At 31.6% G+C, this 18,218-nt stretch overlaps 4 protein-coding genes across 5 annotated transcripts; 1 reads left to right on the top strand and 3 right to left on the bottom strand.

Annotated features, from left to right (window-relative positions):
- Positions 1-233: 233 nt before the first annotated feature.
- Positions 234-1,391, top strand: LOC107360915 (uncharacterized). The gene has a single exon (XM_015927639.2). It carries the CDS (start codon positions 403-405, stop codon positions 1,279-1,281), a length of 879 nt encoding a protein of 292 aa, XP_015783125.1. The 5' UTR covers positions 234-402; the 3' UTR covers positions 1,282-1,391.
- Positions 1,299-3,575, bottom strand: LOC107361108 (uncharacterized). Its single transcript, XM_015927854.3, has 7 exons — positions 3,289-3,575; positions 3,079-3,215; positions 2,879-2,984; positions 2,721-2,815; positions 2,359-2,455; positions 2,206-2,304; positions 1,299-2,139 (listed from the first exon to the last, which is right to left on the bottom strand). Exons 1-7 carry the CDS (start codon positions 3,338-3,340, stop codon positions 1,838-1,840), a joined length of 888 nt encoding a protein of 295 aa, XP_015783340.1. The 5' UTR covers positions 3,341-3,575; the 3' UTR covers positions 1,299-1,837.
- A 91-nt stretch (positions 3,576-3,666) lies between these two features.
- Positions 3,667-7,158, bottom strand: LOC107361318 (DNA replication ATP-dependent helicase/nuclease DNA2-like). The gene has a single exon (XM_015928133.3). It carries the CDS (start codon positions 7,156-7,158, stop codon positions 4,120-4,122), a length of 3,039 nt encoding a protein of 1,012 aa, XP_015783619.1. The 3' UTR covers positions 3,667-4,119.
- Positions 7,159-7,439: 281 nt separating this feature from the next.
- LOC107361319 (arrestin domain-containing protein 2) lies at positions 7,440-16,732 on the bottom strand. 2 transcript variants are annotated; one of them, XM_015928134.3, is made up of 7 exons: positions 16,464-16,732; positions 15,536-15,658; positions 14,522-14,748; positions 9,399-9,578; positions 8,483-8,680; positions 8,259-8,373; positions 7,440-7,995 (listed from the first exon to the last, which is right to left on the bottom strand). In XM_015928134.3, exons 1-7 carry the CDS (start codon positions 16,573-16,575, stop codon positions 7,772-7,774), a joined length of 1,179 nt encoding a protein of 392 aa, XP_015783620.1. In that variant the 5' UTR covers positions 16,576-16,732; the 3' UTR covers positions 7,440-7,771. The 2 variants fall into 2 exon arrangements, 1 of the variants encoding a protein (XP_015783620.1); XR_016198849.1 differs by having other exon boundaries at positions 7,646-7,995; positions 8,157-8,373; positions 16,464-16,666.
- Between the last annotated feature and the right edge of the window lie 1,486 nt (positions 16,733-18,218).

The raw sequence follows: 18,218 nt of genomic DNA, 5'->3' as shown, positions 1-18,218 counted from the left end.
CCCCTCTGAAAGAACTCAACTCATTTATTAGCATTCAAAGGTCAACCAAAGGTGTAACTCCCAGTCGCAAGTTAATTTCAACATTAACTCGTTACTAAGATTACTAGCAGATATGATTAAAGTTAATGGACTAGGACGAGTTTGTGTAATGATCAACGATGACGCAAGTCACAAATTTCACTCAGACTCACTTGGAACAGGATATTTTTTTTATCTCAATCTCACTCTCTTTTACCACCGTTATTGCATCTTCTGATGGACTTTATTCAGTTGAATGATGAAACTTGACCTTATCAGTGAATATAAATAAAAAAGCAATCAGTTTGTAAACAATGTATTTTTGATTCTCACTGTTTGTTCAAATTTCAAACCAAACAGTCTTGCTCTCGTCCTAGCTCGATAATGTTGGTTGTCAGTCAAGAAACCGAGTTGGAACAAGCTTTAAGTGTACATCGACGATTGGGTAAAGTTATTGGTTTGGTGCCAACAATGGGTTCACTTCATGAAGGACACCTAAAGCTGGTTAAAGTCGCCCAAGCTGAATGTGACATTGTTGTCGTTACTATATTTGTGAACCCAACGCAATTTGCTCCAAATGAAGATTTTGATAAATATCCTCGAAATTTCGTTAGTGATTGTGATAAGCTGGAATCTATTGGCGCTGATATACTTTTTGCTCCTAGTGTTGATCTTATCTATCCCAATGGCAAGGACAGTTGCACCAAAGTTATTTTACCCGATTCATATACTAAAATATTGTGTGGACGTTCAAGGCCTCATTTTTTTGATGGAGTAGCTCAAGTTTGTACTATACTGTTCAATATTGTTAAACCTGATATTGCTGTTTTTGGTGAAAAGGATCGTCAACAAATTACCATTGTTCGTAAAATGGTAAAGGATCTTCACATTAACATTGAAATAATTGGTGTACCAACAGTAAGGGAAGCGAATGGACTGGCCATGTCTTCAAGAAATAACTATTTACCTGTTGAAAAATTGTCACTTGCTTCAAATTTGTTTAAAATGATGGAAAAAACTGCTTCTGCCATCAAAACCGGTAACCATGATTATGAGAAACTCTGTTCATCCGCTTGTCAACAATTAACAGCTGATGGTTTTCAAGTTGACTATTTTGAGATCCGCAATCTTCATGACTTATCGTCTAATCTCTCTAATGACATTTGTATTTTCACTGCAGCTTGGTTAGATGGAACTCGTTTAATTGACAATTATCCACTTCCTAGTTTTAATAACCATGAAGGTTGTGGAAATGGCAGTTGAAAATATAAAATATTAAATTTATTGCTTTAGTGATGAATTTATTCTTTTTAAATTTGATTTGAATTACATTTTATAATCGACCAATAAAATTATGAATCAAACTACTTAAACATGCTTCGGTGATAAAAATTAAAGCAAAATGACAGTTATTATTAATGTAATCCTTATAAGTTAATTACAGTCAGTTCAGATTGAAAGCATTCAAACTCAAAATGAAATTATCCAACTTCAAGATGAAAAAATCTCGTGCCACTGATTAGGATTTTTTTTATTACACCATTTAATTATCAATAAGTTCATTCCAGATACAACAGCGAAGTTAAGTTACATGTGATAATTGAAATAATAGTCACTTGATTATTTCATTACCGTCTTCAAAAGCAGAAAATAACAGTCCATCAATACTGGTTCAACACTAACAATTAAGTTACTTTCATTTCTATATTAGTCATTCTAACAAAGTTTTTCAGTGTCATTTGATTTTGAATTTTACCACTTTGAATCTGAATCAACTGTGAGAAACATTAGGTTTCAGTAAAATCACAATCATCCAGGATCAAGGGTGAAAAACACGAAAAACATTACTTATTGGTCGACGGCAAATAGGACAAGCATCTTGTCTTTTGAGCAGTAATTTACCGCAGTTGATACAAGTACACAGATGATGACAAGGATGGAGAACACAATCGCGATCTGTATCCATACAAACGACACACTCTTTCTCCTTGCGAGAGTTCATGGCCTCGGTGGTTGTGTCTTTAAGAGTATCCATATCAATTGAATTTGACTGTAAATCCGGAACAGGCAATGTTAATCTTCTTCCGATTCCTTTTTGTTCATTCATTTGACGGATAAAAGCTGCAGGAAAATGAAAATGAAAATCATTAATTGGCAATAAGTAACAATCATTAGTAAATTTTTTACCATTTTTTCTCGATTCTCTCTGTTCTTCACTCAGAACAATTGGTTCAGGTCCTGAACGAAAGAAAGCAACTCTACCCATTCGTTCGAGAAATTTACGCACTAAAATTAGAAGAATAATATATTAATGGAATCCACGTTAGTTTGAATTGTTACCTTTTTCCAATGTTGAAACTGAAGTATACTTTGTCGTCAAAAGCTCAACTTCTGGAATAAAGTAAACTGGATACAAGAATCTAATACCAAGGCATCGCTGGAACAGAAAATTATCGTAGAAAATTAATGATAAATCAAATTGTAAACTTCATCTGGATAAAAAAGTAAACATCGAAAATCGCCTTCTTCACTTGATGTGAACTGTGCTATTGAGATCAATAGATGAACAAAGAGTGTTTATGAATTCATTTTGTTTATGATTTCTGTCAGCTACCAAGTGGAGCCATATTGTATACTGAGCACTTTTCAATGATTCAGGATAGTTTCAACCTATTCATAATTTCAAACAGATTTTGGTTTACCTCACGGTTTTTGAGATCCTCAAATATTTCATTAACTGGAAGCCTCATGGTCCCAGTTGAAAGGATGGTATCTTCTGAACAAATGGAAATAATCTCTGATAGATAGACAACAATTAGTATATTCTTATATTGTTTTTCTTAAAACAATCAACATTTACTCTTGAAAATGCTTTTCTTTACTTGTAGGTCTTCAGAAACAGATTCAAACACGAACTGGACTCCCCGGACAGTATCTTCCAATGAACTGAAGCAAAATACTTCGCCCTGTAAATATAATAACGAAATTTGAGATCTATTATTATGATGAATTGAATCTAAAATGATTTGATCACAAGTATATATGGATCATTATACAGACCACAAAATCATTCCCCAACAAGAAGCCATCTTCGCGAAGAATCCTCCTGTCTTCGCTCAAGCGCAAGTATACTTTATTCAAGACACTGGCATCATTGTCGTAAACACGCACTTCATGTCCATTATACGCTAATGCACCTAAATCAAGAGATAAACAAATGGGCTTGAAGATTAATAAAATATAATTGAGCTCATATTATAAAGGACTTACCAATGATTTTAATACCAAGTACACCACATCCAATAACAGCAACTCTAACCATACTTGATGTAAAATTGAATCATAATTTACAAAATATTTAACACTCTAATATTGTTTATGACAAGTCATACCAATTCAATCGATTGCATTGATATTTTGTTCTGTTGATATGTTATCTTTTTTTATTCATACGTTTCCTTGGTAATCAATAGCATAATATATAAATTGAAGTTTTAGTCTTCGATCATTCATTCATTTCTCATTAAAATTGGTGTAACTTGAAGCAATCTTTCTTCTTTCTTCTTTTCATCCTGGATTCTTTTATTATTAGTAAAGGTAATATTCTTTCAGGTTTTCCCGAATTAAAAGAAAACTACTTCAATGTTATTTATATTACCAAAACAACACGTTTAATAAACGCAGGCAATATACAAGTTGATATAAAATTTACTACATTCATTGAGATAAAATTATAATATGCAAAGGTAAAAGACCTTTCAATGAGGTAGCATCGAGTGTTGGCAAAACATAGTTCCAGTTAGTTGATGTAACAAATGTAAATGATTTTAAGATGGCAGTGAAACTTATGGCTAGATTACATTTTCCTATCATAAAAATCCGGAAAAAAGTACCAAAAATGTGGACAATGAATTAGCGATGAATAAAGTAAGCTCGATGTAAATTGAAGTTTCTATTGTTTAAAAATCATGCGTTTTCATGCAAAAAACGTAAGTACAACAAATAAAACTACAGTAAAAGTATGAATATGATCTAGAAGGTGAATATGAAATATTTAGCACGATGAAATTGTAACTTGTGCATGAATCGTTCAGACAAACCTTAGACAGCTACCGTGTTTGAATATACTTTGTTAGGCAGGTCGATAATTTGATCTGGTCGAAGTAAACTAAACAATCTTGAGAAAGTTTCATAAAGCTGAAGAGTTGATTTGCTACCAATGAGGATTAGTTTCTTTGATGCTCGGGTAATTGCAACATTAATTCTTCGTTCATCGGATAAGATTTCTTCTTTAGTGACCATCATATTTGGATCTTGACTCTGTTTAACAAATGATACCAAAATACAGTCTTTCTCTTTTCCTTGATATTGGTCAACCGAGTTCACGAAAATATTGCTGGCTCCGAGTTTTTGCTTGATTAGAGAAACTTGTCTCTGATATGGGCTTATAACACCGATTTGATCATGCAGTAAGCCAAGATGTTTTACCAATTGTTGGATAATGAACGAAACTAGATCTGCTTCTACAGAATTTTCAATTAAACCATTGTATTCATTTGTATCTAAATCGATTTGATCAGTGTTAAGGAAAAGAAAAGATTTAGAGATATGACAGCTCAGCACTTGGTCTAACCAAGGTGTTCCGGTATTTATATCCACAGCTCCATTTAAAGTAGCTTGGGCAACTTGCTGATTACCATATTTAAGAGCGTCATCATAGAATAATTTACTTGGAATATTTTGTATTTCGGCATTCATTCGATATTGTATAGAAAGTTGAAGTGAAGAAGATTCTTTGGACAATAGTTGAGAGAATAAACTCATCTCCAATCCTTTTTCCTTTGCGGCTCGACTTCTTACTACTGGTGGTAATTGTTTTTCATCGCCCACCAAAATGAATTTAATGCTAGCAAAAAGTGGTCCAAGTGTAGTAGGTAGAAGAACTTGAGATGCTTCATCGATTAAACAATAATCAAATTTTTTGAATTCAAACAATGGCTCAGAAGCAACACCGAGACAGGTCACAGCAGCCACTTTTACAGAAGAATAAAATTTTTTCAATTCGGCAGGATTATCTATTGTTTTCGTTCGATTAGATATTAAATAATCTTTCAATGCAGGATTTATTTTAAACTCTGAACCAGCACGCACAAAATCAACATTATGTTCCTTTAATTTACACATGATATTATCCACAGCAGCATGAGTATGACTTGTAATTAAAATTGATCTACCCATTGCAATTAACATTCTGACTATCGCAACAATAACAGTTGTTTTACCAGATCCCGGAGTCCCCCGAATTAACAGATAATCTTCGGTATTTATCACTTTCAATACAGCTCTTTGTTGTTGTTCATTCAGTGGTTTAATTATTCTTTTTGCTATTTCGACGATGGATTTACTGAATTTGTTTTTGAATTGAGCCCCAGAACCGTGTATAACCAGATTTCGTAGTCTTATGCTTTGATCATCATCTGTCATCAACCTCAAAATATTATCGTAATTGATTGAATAAATTTGAGAGTATTTTAGTAAATCAACTCGAAGCTGCATGAGATCATCCATCTTATGATTAGGTTGTTCTAAAGAAATTTCAATTTCTTTAATATCCATCCGTAAAACGAAACCAATGCAAATCGCAACTTTTGACGGTACACCTGATTTTACATTTTCATCCAAGCTGATAGCGACCCTCTCGCCTGTCAAATCGCCACAATGGTTCATTAACGAAGTGGGTTCAGTCTTTTGTTTTTGTGAACGACACAAAATAATACTTTTGCCACTCGTATCTAGGATTTGCAAATTACTTAACCCCAAACCTTTGGTTTCACGAAACTCTGAGGGCTCGCTCCAAAAGGCGAAGTCATTTCCTGTTCCTTTATTTCCTTCCAATTCCAATTGGATCAAACTGATCCAATGTTTGAAAAAATCAATGTCTTGTACAGATAAATGAATCAAAGCATTAGGGACTAATTCTTCTTTCATTACTCGGGTGGATGAAAGAAGTTCTGGCTGGAAAGATTTCATCATGAGGCTGCAATCGAGTAGATGTTCACATTTACTACATGAATGAAGAGAATCCTTAGGTTGAGGACCTGAAAGTGGTCGGTTCAAATAAACAGCGAGTTCGTTACGTTTTTGTAATAAAGATGAGCTAACTAATCTCGAAACTTGGTTCAGTTTCATCCTAGGAGAATCTTTGAGATATAATAAAAGACCATCATCGTATTCCTTAAGATCCCGATTAGACATCATCATGGAATATAAACTGATTTGACCAAGATGCTCGAACGAAAAACTTGGGCGACCCGTTTTCAATTCAAGAGGAAGTATACCTTTCCTTATAGATTTTGAGTGAATTTCAACCTCGAGAGTGGTATCGATTTTACCTTTGGTACCTAAGGCTGGACACCATATGTTTTCTTCAATGTCCACTACAGAGACGACTTTGATTTTATGTTGAGGATCGTCCTCTAATGGTCCAGGTCCTTTAAAAATGTATTTTTCAAGCCACTCAACTATGCTAGGAATATAAGCTTGGACATCAGAGATCAGCTGATCAACAGTAATGTTGGACAAAAAACAATCCATAATACAATCATTTTGAGTTGTGATCTGCAAGAGTAAACTATTAAGATCTTCCGCAGTTTTTAGATTTGAACTACATGCTTTTTGAAAAAGAGTATGCACCGTTGTACCAATCAACATATATTTATTGCCGAATCCCCATCCTTTGAACTTTTCGCTTAACCATGTTTTGCGCATACAAAACACAGAACTGGACAGCATAGTTGAGTTTATCATTAAATCTGGATTTACAGTGATGAAACCTTGCTGATTATCAATAAAATAAGTTCCATTTTCAAACTTTTTACTTTGCATGTGCACAATATCGGCAGGGAAAATTTCACTGTGTATCCATTGACCAGACAATGCACAAAAATATTGTTGATTTGTAGCAATATGAGTAAGTTTTAGGTGCAATATTTTTTGTTGTTTTTCCACTGCTAACACTGCAAATCTATGGAAATGATTTAAGTCCAAAGGTTGACAGGGAGATTCACTATAAATTTTATCCAACTCTCTGAAAACTGCATCTGCACTAGTTGACAGCTTTCGTTTTTTTTCGCCCAGCATTTTCTGATGAAGAGATAAATAAAAAAAAAGTATAAAAAACACAAAAATAGGATAAACAACAAACAAATAAAAAACAAAACAACGAAACACGAAAAAATAAACAAACAAGCGAAATGAAAGCAAGAAACGGGATCTGATCTGTGATCTGCAGCAACACCAAACAGCATTGATAATGTAAATTTAATTGGATCTAGTTGATATCTGATATTTACTAGATACTGTTTGCCAAAATTTTCCCGGGCAAGTTTTGGCGCGTAAGGGCGGTTAATATGAATTATGAATAATGATTTGTTACTATTCTTTATTTAGATATTGAGTTAATTTTAATTTGTGTACAAAAGGTTGAAAATGTGAGGTACCTTAATCGGTTAAAATCGATTACTTTTACAGAAAAAATGTCAATTAATGAAAATGAAGGTAACAAGAAAAGTGTGGTAAACTGATGCCGATGAACTTGTTGAACAGGATGGTTTTGAAGATGATTTCATTATTTGTACAAATTACTTTAATATATTTGGACACGATACATACAATAATATAAGTAATCACCAATAAAAGATTTTGTATATTGACCATTAAAAGACAATAAAAGATGAGTAGAGAGATATAAATGTTATGAGGATGTTTCCTTTTTTGACATTGAACCTGAGCCAGAACCAGATTTTTGATCCTCTGAAGATATTTTTGGCGATGATTTATCAGATTTTTTAACGCAAACATAAACAGGTCGGTAAAGTACAATAGATTCTCCTTCACCCAGAGTTCCGTCATAGACTTGACCCAGTTGAAACTCTGGACCAATATATAACCCGCCTTCAACATGATCACAACATGGCTCTGCAACAAAAATACTAAAATGTTAGACGAAACAATAAACTAAAAATGAACAAAAATCGAATAGGTCATGCATGGAAGGGTGAAATTTCACAAGGAATGTCGCAATTTCAAGTGAATATCTCCATAAATCTTTGTGTTGGCCAATTCTTCTGATTCCTTACTAGTTTAGCCATAGACCTTTGATTCAGACTTTTATTTCGTAACTCGAAAAAGGTTTATCTCCAATCATAAAGAAATTTATTAATACCAGTCACCATACTAACCATATTTAATTATTGGCTGCTGAGCTGAATTAGGAATTCGGAACGGACAAGTTGCTATGGTTATGGGAAAATCGATATGTAAATCGTCTCCAGACTTTTCCATTTCAATCCAAATCTGATTAATGATATAAGAAATATAATATTAGATGCAAAAACAGTTTTGGCTTACAGTGGAATGTTGAAAAATATTAATCCAAGAAATGATAATTAATGATTAATCTTACTTTAAGAACATAATAAATTGATAAAAGACGGCAAACTCCATTAAGTGTTGGTGGCATAACAGGAACAATTAAACTCTGCGAACTATCAAATTTAGATTTACTCATGGGTTGGATAGGATCACCATGATATTCAAGAACAACATGATTTGACTCTTTATTCAGACCAAGTACACCTCGTTCAATGAAAAATTCTGTATACTTTAAAAATAAGAGGGCATTGAGAGTTAAACATTTTTATGTAAACTCACATTTTGTTGACAAATTATCACAAATTAAAATAAAGCCAAAATAACAGCTGGACTCTTGAAGTACAGTTTGATATCGATACTTTTTTATCGATACAAGTTGCAATACCATTGATCAAAGACTTGAATTATCTCAAGTTATTATTTATAAGGCATCAAAAGAGTCAATTTAAGTGTTAATATTTAATTTTTCTGATCGATATAAATCGTATTTCCAAGTTTGATTATATCTTGAATGGCTGAACATCAATACTTTTTGAAACTCCTTATTTCTATTGTAGACTACACGAAACTCATAATCTTAAAATTATCTTTGGTGGTGGTTAAGATATAATAAAAATTTATATTAGGCTAATCTAAATGATATTACAGTAAATATCACAGTATTTTCACTAAACTGTTCAAAGCTGTAGCTTAGATGATGCTAAATATTGCATTGCTGAAATAATAACAATTGTATCTTTTATTCAATTAAAGCGATAGTTAGATGATAATATTTTTCGTTGATTAAATCATTTTCTGATTCGCTAATAATGAATACAGAATAATATTTTGCATGCGAAACGTTTTCCTCAATCCATTTAATTAGCCATCATTGACTTGCAATCAATGCACTTTTCTTGTTAATTGACTAATCTAATTATGAATGGTTTATGGCAATTAATACTTACTTGGGTTAATTTTAATCTAAGACGAACATTTTCCTCACTTTGATTGTCAATAATTGCTTTGAATTTGATTGATTCACCACAACAATAAGCTGATCTTTCTAATGATGATTTTAAGTTGACGATTCCTCGTTTACAGCACAAACAACAAATCTGTCGTTTATCTTGGCCAACCAACGGTTTCTGTTAATTAGAAGCAAGATTAAAATTTAAATTGTCCAATTAAACAGTCAGGTTATAATTTACTTTGTAAGTTAATAAAAAATTGACACTAAAATAAGCTTTTCTGAGTCTTTTTATCTGCTCCATCATTTTAATTAAAGTGAGACAAACAACATTGTAATGAATAATTAATGAATAACAGGAAAGTAGACAATTATGTTGATAATTAACCAGATGACAAACTGTTTAATCACTTTAAAATTAGCTTAAATATGAAACCTTAATCTGACGATTACTAATTGACAATTTGAAGGTTTAAGTACAACATTGAACATCACTTGAACCTTTGATGTTTTAAACAAAAGCAAACTGAGATTTGGTGAAGATTAAAATGAGCGACTGAAGAGTTGGGCCAATTAATGTCAATTGTTGGACTAATAGAATGAAAAATGGTGAATCATCAGCTTTGGGATTTGTCAGGGAAGAAATGAAATAAATCCTGAAATTGAAACTTTGAATTCGCTTCATGTCTATATTACAAATTGAGATATAACATGATATCAGCATTTTTATTTGAGCAAAATGTTTGACCAATAAAAAAGATTCACTTGAGATTCAATTGTAATTTTTAGCTTGTTTCATGACCATTTTACCTTAAACTCAATCAAATTGGCAATCAAAATAATGATGAAAAAGAAGGGAAAAAATGTTCATTATCATTATCATCACATTTCTCAGTCTTTTTTGTTTTTATTTTCAATCAAAGGAATGAAGAATAATCTTGAGCAAACTTACATGAGAAGAAAACATTTTCTTGTTATTTTTACATCAATCAACAAATAATACAAAAGACAAATAAAGAGTAGACAAGACTACATCATCATCATCACCATCATCATCATCATTATCATCATCTTCATAATGAAGAGAAAAGAAGAAAAGAAGAAAAAGTGAAAGCTAAATCATGAGAGTAATCAGTTAACAGGGTAAAGTAACAACAGAATGATGTATTGTGAATTAGCTAATTATTTACAAAGGCAGCTTTTTTCATTGTGGAAACTAAACTTAATTACAAATGATAATTATCCCCAAACTGAAACAATGTTTAATCTTGATTTTAATGGTGAAACAAATTCATTTATCACTATTAATAATTCATTTTGTTCAACGTTAAGGTTGTGATTAACGATTGAATTGAAAGAGTTAAATGAAAAATCAGAGTTTTTATTGATTTCACTGTTTAAGTTAATTTGTTTTCATGTTTCTAAATGAAAAAAAAACTTCACTTTCATCTCTTGAGTAACTACAAAATGTTAGACAATATTGCATTGTAAGATTCAATTTAACAATTGATTTAATCCTCATCTTTATGAAACAACTTCAATTGAAGGAGAAGATGAAAAAAAGAGAGAAAAGATTAAAAGTTCAATGAAATCGAATGAACAAGATTCTGATTCTGATTTCCTTCATTTTCTCGTTACTATCAATTTTATCAGTGAAGATGAAGGAAAAATGTTATATCGAAAGAAATCAATCAGATTATTGGTGGTAAATATTAATGATGGACTCACACTGAATAAGAAAGTTGATATTGTCTAAGTAAATACTCGGTGGTTCAGTCAACTATCCACTCTTGAAAGTCTATTGAATGTGATGAAAATCAGGACTTCACAGCATTCGATTAATGTTAAAGATTCGATGGTTTCGTAAAAAAAACTAAATATTCATCTGTGTGGAGACAGGTCATGACCTGTTTCTGGTTGCTGTGTAAACCTGGTGGACATGAGTAGCACAAGCGTTTCAAGATCAGTAGGTTAAGGTGTACCTTTTAGGGCCTTGGATCTTGTTAGAGAGTGTGCAATACAGTTGCAGTTTTGAGCCATTCACTCGAAGATGTGCCATCGTAAAAGGAGTTGACAAAATTATCATTCTTTCACTGCACATAAGCTGATTGGGACTAACTAATAGAATGACGCTTTTTGCAGCTTTTGGTAGATTTGAATGCATTTGCATGAGGAAAGCATCTCAACTCTCGTGCTCAAATTACGACCAATGTGAAGGAGAGTGCAAAACGCTTGTTCAAGTGACAACAGCAAGGTGTACTAAACAGACACCTAAGCATTTAGTTTTCAAAGCTACTAATATTCCTTGCGTTATTAGACTTAGCCTGTGAGCTAGTGCTTGCGACTGTGACAGCAGTCACATTGGAAGTGAATCTCTGCTTGTCATGAACTCTAACGAATCAGACTAGTCTTTCGTTGATGCCTGTTTCTTCACCTGGTGTTGAAACAACTCATGGATTCTGTGGCCAGTAGATCGGAGCCTGACATGTCTATCATGCCTATCATGTAACTTAAGCAATTTAATGGCGAAACGAGTTTACACAATTTCATTAAATTTATTTGATTCAGTTGAGTCTCCTCAAGGTAGATGATAATCTGACAGGCTGTTACTTTCATGGGAATGATGAGAGTGAAGATTGAATTGAGTAACGATTTTTTGTTTACAAGTTACATGAGTCTTCATCTCAATCGTGAGAGTAATATAGATGAGAAGCGAATTTATCGACTCTTCAGGCTATAATGAGCAACATGAAACTCCCTCTGAAATAAACAGATAATAATATACTGTATCTAATGTTAAATTGTTTTTCTTCATTCTTTTCACTTTTGTTTTCATGCTTTGTCTGTTTTTGTCCAATTAGTTGTTCAATTGATGATGATGATGAAAATAAAGATATATATATAAATGATTTATCGATTTATTTGAGGAAAAAAATCTATTATTTGATTGCTACTGGGAGTGAAAAAGAAGTCTTTAGAATTGAATAAGAGGATGGAAAAGTGAAAATGAAGGTTTATGTTTGGGTTTAAGATGAAAGACAATGTTCAATGTTACATGATTGATACTCATGGAAACAAATCATCGCCATTATCAATATCATTAGAATAATAAACATCATTGTTATCTCTTGATTCGGGCTGATTGATCAATAAATCAAATGAAAAGAGCTAAAAGATTATTAATTGATATCATTTTAAAACATTATTCAAATTAATGGATCAATTTGTTAGATATTTGGTTAGAGTTTCGTGCAATGTTCAATAAGTTCACACTTATTTCCCTGTTTTTCATACATTTTTCAACAGTTTATCATTTCAATGACTTGCAAGTTGAGTTTGATTGAGTTTAAATTGAATTACCATGTGAAGGGAAGCAATGAAAAGTGAAGAATGAGCAATGAAAAAACAACAAAATTAATTTGGTTAAGAGTTGAGTTACTGAATCTTCGGGTTCGCTATTGAACAATGCAAACAAAAACATATTAACTAAACAGATTATATCATCAACTTGGTGTGTAACTTGAAATGTAAGGTAATCGAGTTTGGGAAAGAAATGAAAATTGGACCAAAGAAGAAGAGAGAAGATGGAAGAATATGAAAATTATAAAAAAAAGAAGCTCAAAATTCTGACGTGTCTTCACTTTACTCAAAAAATCCTCAAGTCTTCAGTGAGTGAAATGAGTTTTGAAAGGGCTCTTCAGCTACCTTTATCATTATCATCATCATTATCATCGTCTTCTTCTTCTTCCTCTTTTCTTTATTTTTTACGCCAACAACAAACTTTTTGTGTATAAAATCAATAAACTGACAGACAATTTAAATTTCATCTTCTGCTTTCTCCAACTCATGGAGACAGAGGAATGGAAAGAGGAATGAAAATGATTATCAGAACAGGATAGTTCAAGGGTTGAGGAAACAACAATATAATGATTAGAATGGAATAGACTTGTTTGGCTGTTTAGTTCAGGTAAAAATGGTTCAGTTTTGGACGATGAAAGTGATCAACTAAATAAGTTAACTTGCTCTTAAGTTTGCTTCAACAAAGAAACCATTTCTAAAGAAAATGCAAAAAACCAGAAAAGATGAACATCTTTCAGAAACAAAAGATGGGAACATTTGAAGCAACTTTAAGGTTGAAAATTATTGATGTTTCAACTGAATTTCAAAAGACAAGTTGAATTATTTCCATTGCTATTGAATGAGTAATTCAGAAGTTGTAAAAGCTTTTATTTTGGATATTTTAATGGAATAAATCATTTGAATGTAAAGATTAAAATACGATTATGGGATTTAAAAACAAAGGCTGACTAAGAATTGAACTGATCATAATTAATGTTATCAGGCAAGTCTGTCGATACAAAAATCGCACTTAATTATTTCAATGAATAAAGTCACTGAAACAATATTTAGTTCAAGTTGAAAAGAGCAAAATAAAGACATTAATTTTTGAATAAAATTGGAAAGAAACTGATTCAATTGATAAATTTGAAGATTCATTGAAAGAGATTTGCTCTGAAAATTGAGTTTCAGAGGATAAATATCAAGTTAACTTATCTTCTAACAATGTAATGAAAGGTTCAAGATTTCAATTTATTTAAAAATAAAGATTCGAATGAAGATTCATGCTTAATCAGCATTTATATAAATAGTAAAATGAAGATTCGTTTTATTTGATCTTCTTTATCAAATCATTGAAAGAGAAACTTGTTGACGTTTCATCATTTTCATTGGGAATATTCAATGAGACAAGAAGATCATTCATCATGTTATAACATTTTCAGTGTTGAACAGTTCAATTAAGAAGCAAATCTATTATCACTTATTGATCAAATTTCAAGTTGAAAGACCAAAAAACACTTTAAATTACAATTTAAGTCTCAATATTATTAGTGAATAAAGTAATGAAGAAAAGGGTGAAAAATATTTCATTTCTAGGTTTTCCAACTTATCGACTTTTCCTGAAATCTCAAAAGTTGAACATTCTCACAGACTTGATACCCAAATGGAAACTCTATCAATGGTTAGATGAAGCTTAAAGTCTCATGATTTTAGTTGAATGTGAATGTTGTTTGTTGAAACTGGTTGGATTGATGGCCATGAATGTTATTGAAATAAACTCACCAAATATTGTTCATCCATACAATCAATGTGAGGTCCAATAACAGTAAAATACTTCATTCCCTGAGGCGGCGATGCATATGGAATGTCAATGGTAACTTTAACATAATAACGGATGGTACATGGTCTCGCCTCAAAACTACATGGTAATGAGGTTTCCGGAAGTTGAAAATTGAACGGAAATGAATGATGTCCTCGAGGAAGAATAGGCACAGTTCCTTCATTTTTTTCTGAGAAATCAGTTGAAAGAGTTTGCATCAGTTAAAAGTGATTCAACAAGTTGATTAAACAGTGGATATTTATTGATTAGTAATATGGAAAAGAGGATAAACAGGAGAAACAGAAACTAATAGCAAACTGAACAAACAAAATGTCTCTATGAATGTGTCTGTAAACAGCTTTTCCTTTTCCACATCAATTAGATTTTGTTTTTGCATCAACAATAATCTGGTAAATCATCAACTTTCAACCAATCAATCAACCATTAACTTTCAACTGAACCTTTGCTCGAGTGAAATACGATATTTACATTTTGGACGCAAACATAATTTACATTAAATTCAATGTTGACATTTTTCCATGGCTCATTGTTTTCTGGTTTGTTTGGACATACAAGTGTTTACCTTTTTTCATTTTACAAATTGGTTCCATTAAACGATCTTTTTGATTACCTTTTCAACTAACAGTCTGATTTAATCAACGATGAGGGTTATTATTGATATTATCAAATGGAGACAAATTGAATTGGTAAAATAATAAACTGTTAAGTATCAGCATTTCAGTTTCTCGGTTTTCCTCTTCTTCTCTTTCTAATCCTGAATGTATTTATGAATAAAACTCTTATCTTTTTTTCCTCATGAATTAAATATCAAGACTGACCAAAACTTGGAGACCATTTTGATCAATTGATGATAAATTTTGACAAATTTAATCGCAACTCTCATTAATAACATGGCAACAACTGTTAATCTGTTTTATTTAAAAGAAGAGGATTATTAATGAAATTAATCAACTTACCTTTACCCCAAATCACAACTCGATCATCAATGAATATTTGATCATCTTTTACGGTTCGACGTTCACCACTAACTACAACCTTCCATTCTGAATGAGCTTTCCCTCTAAGCTGAACTTTAATTGCTGCAGAATAATCACAATTGTTGAAATTCAAAGTATTAATATTAAGTAAAAGTACAAGGAATGAGGAGAGAAGAGAAGAAATGAAATGACAATTTATTATTCAATCCTTTCGTTTCTCCTTTTGTTACTTTGTTTTATTTTATTCTCTTGATAATTCATTTCATTTCAATTATTAATTCCCATTTTTATCTCATTCTCTTCGTGGATTATCAAGCAACTATTGCCACACTTCAACCAGATTGACTATTCATTTGAATTCCCTGAATAAGATTAACATTGATTTTCGATTGAGAAAATGGTGCTTCAACTGAAAGCTTATTTTGCATTCAATTGATAGTGAATTTTGTTTGAAGAAAGAGAGGAAATCCTGACTCATAATTTTTCTGTTTTCTGTTTCAATCTTCATTCTTTCATGGGAATCTTTAATTCTTGTAAGTTATCTTTTCTTCTCTTTTTATGTGCAAATCATTTTCATGTTAGGAGAAAAAATGGAAAGCAAAAGAAAGAAAATTTGGACAAAATGAATTTCAATGGAAGCCTTAAACCAAAATGAAAGAATGAATATTTTGTTTGGAAAGTGATTTCTTTTCTTGACTCAAGGAAAAGTGTCGTGATTCTGGAACAAGGTTCATCATGCAAAATGAAATTACCTGAAACAGCAAAGGTATTTTGAGAAATGGCTTTCAATTGTGATAAATTAATGCTGGGATTGTAAATGAATATGCAAAGGAATGTATAAAATTACAATAAAAGAGGAAAGACAGGGAATAATGGAGTTGAAATGAAATGATGAAACGAAACTAACCTTTGAGCTTGAAATTTTCAACTGTTTGAAGGATTACCTGTCCATTGAGTGTTTCACCGGCATAATACATTTCCTTTTCCAATCTTATATCAAATTCACTGATGTAATCCATCTTTATCACTGATGTAAATAATTGATATTTGGCACAATAATAATGATAAGAATAATAATCAAGATTGAAAGATTTAGTTTTCTAGTACGCAACTCATGTTCATTCTGAGTTCATGTTACTTTGAATCACTCAAAACCATGTGATGCTAAAGAAGGGAAAAAGAAGAATGAGAAGAAGAGAAAAAAAGAGAGAAACATTCTCTTCTTTCTACTTTACTCTTCTCTTTCGCCTTTTCATTTTCATCTTCTTCTTCATCTTCTTTTCCCATCTTCTTTGTTCAAAAGCAACAAATCTTTTGGAATCACAGAATCTATTCACATTTCATTCGTTTCTTCATCTTTTCATCTCTTTCTCACTTTCTTTTTCTCTTTCTTTTCCCTTTTCCATGATTATCATCTTTCCATATTTATGCATCTTTGCTCTCAATCTTATCTGCTTCAAAAAGTTCTGGTTCAACTTGAAAAGGTTGAAAGGTAAGATCTTTGGGTTAAAATATGAATACAAATGTAACTTTAAACAGTTACATTGTCTAACAAATTAGGAACCTTCTGGATTTGATGGAAAACAGAATATCAGTTTATTCTGGAAATATTCAGACCAACATTTAACTACATTTAATTGAAAATTATTAAGATGTTTGCTCTTTAATCGCTAGAAGAGACATTGTTTTGTATTGTTATTATTATAGTTTTTGAAACAGTTATGATAATTATCATTATCAATATAAAAGTGTAATTAAAAATCGAAAACATCATTCCCTCGGAACAAAATTTCATGCAATACTGAGCTCTTTATTGAACTTAATCTTGCATTCAAATCCAACATGTAATAAGTTAGATATTTACATGCATTCATTGCAAGATCAGAGTAAAATTGAAAATATATTTTAAAATCATATACAGGGTGTGAATGTCAAATACGCGGTTTTGAATCGCTAATAACTTTTTTGTTCTTTGTCCGATTTCGTAATTTTTTTCGATTATATGTAGCCAAATAGTGCGAGTTTTGTTCACAGTAGTTCGAAAATTTATGTGATTGCATTCAGTGCGAGAAATTTCGCCTCAAAGTCTAAAAAGTTGATTTCTGCCGCAAATCACCTCAAAAATAGTCAAATTTTCGCAATTTCATGAATATTTTTTGCCTGAAAATTCAACAAAAAATTATCTATCGAATGATGTCCACTTTGTGGTTGTATGATTTTGCATTCGAAAAATATCGGATCTTGAAGGTAGGCAAAACGCGCATTGAACATTGACATTTTATTTTGGATTGGTCTACTTTTCTTATCATGATATTTTCACTCGAAAAATTTAATCATTCAATATTTTCAGGATTAGAATTACCTGATTTTTCAATTTTCCAATCTTGAATCCTGGCAAAAAAAAATTCTGGATTCGACTATTTCCGAAGCAAAAATCAACTTTTTTGACTTTGAGGCGAAATTTCTCGCACTAAATGTAATCACAAAAATTTTCGAACTATTGTGAACAAAACTCGCACTATCTGACTACATATAATCGAAAAAAATTACGAAATGGTACAAAGAACAAAAAAGTTATTAGCGATTCAAAACCGCGTATTTGACATTTACACCCTGTACATGGAGTCCATTTTTAACGGTCCTTTATTTTCACAAATGAAGT

Source organism: Tetranychus urticae, chromosome 1 (assembly GCF_039701765.1).
Source record: "Tetranychus urticae isolate SD_2017Ah chromosome 1, NJAU_TeUrti_SD_1.0, whole genome shotgun sequence".
Classification (NCBI taxonomy): domain Eukaryota; kingdom Metazoa; phylum Arthropoda; class Arachnida; order Trombidiformes; family Tetranychidae; genus Tetranychus; species Tetranychus urticae.
This window is presented reverse-complemented; position numbering and strand designations above follow the sequence as displayed.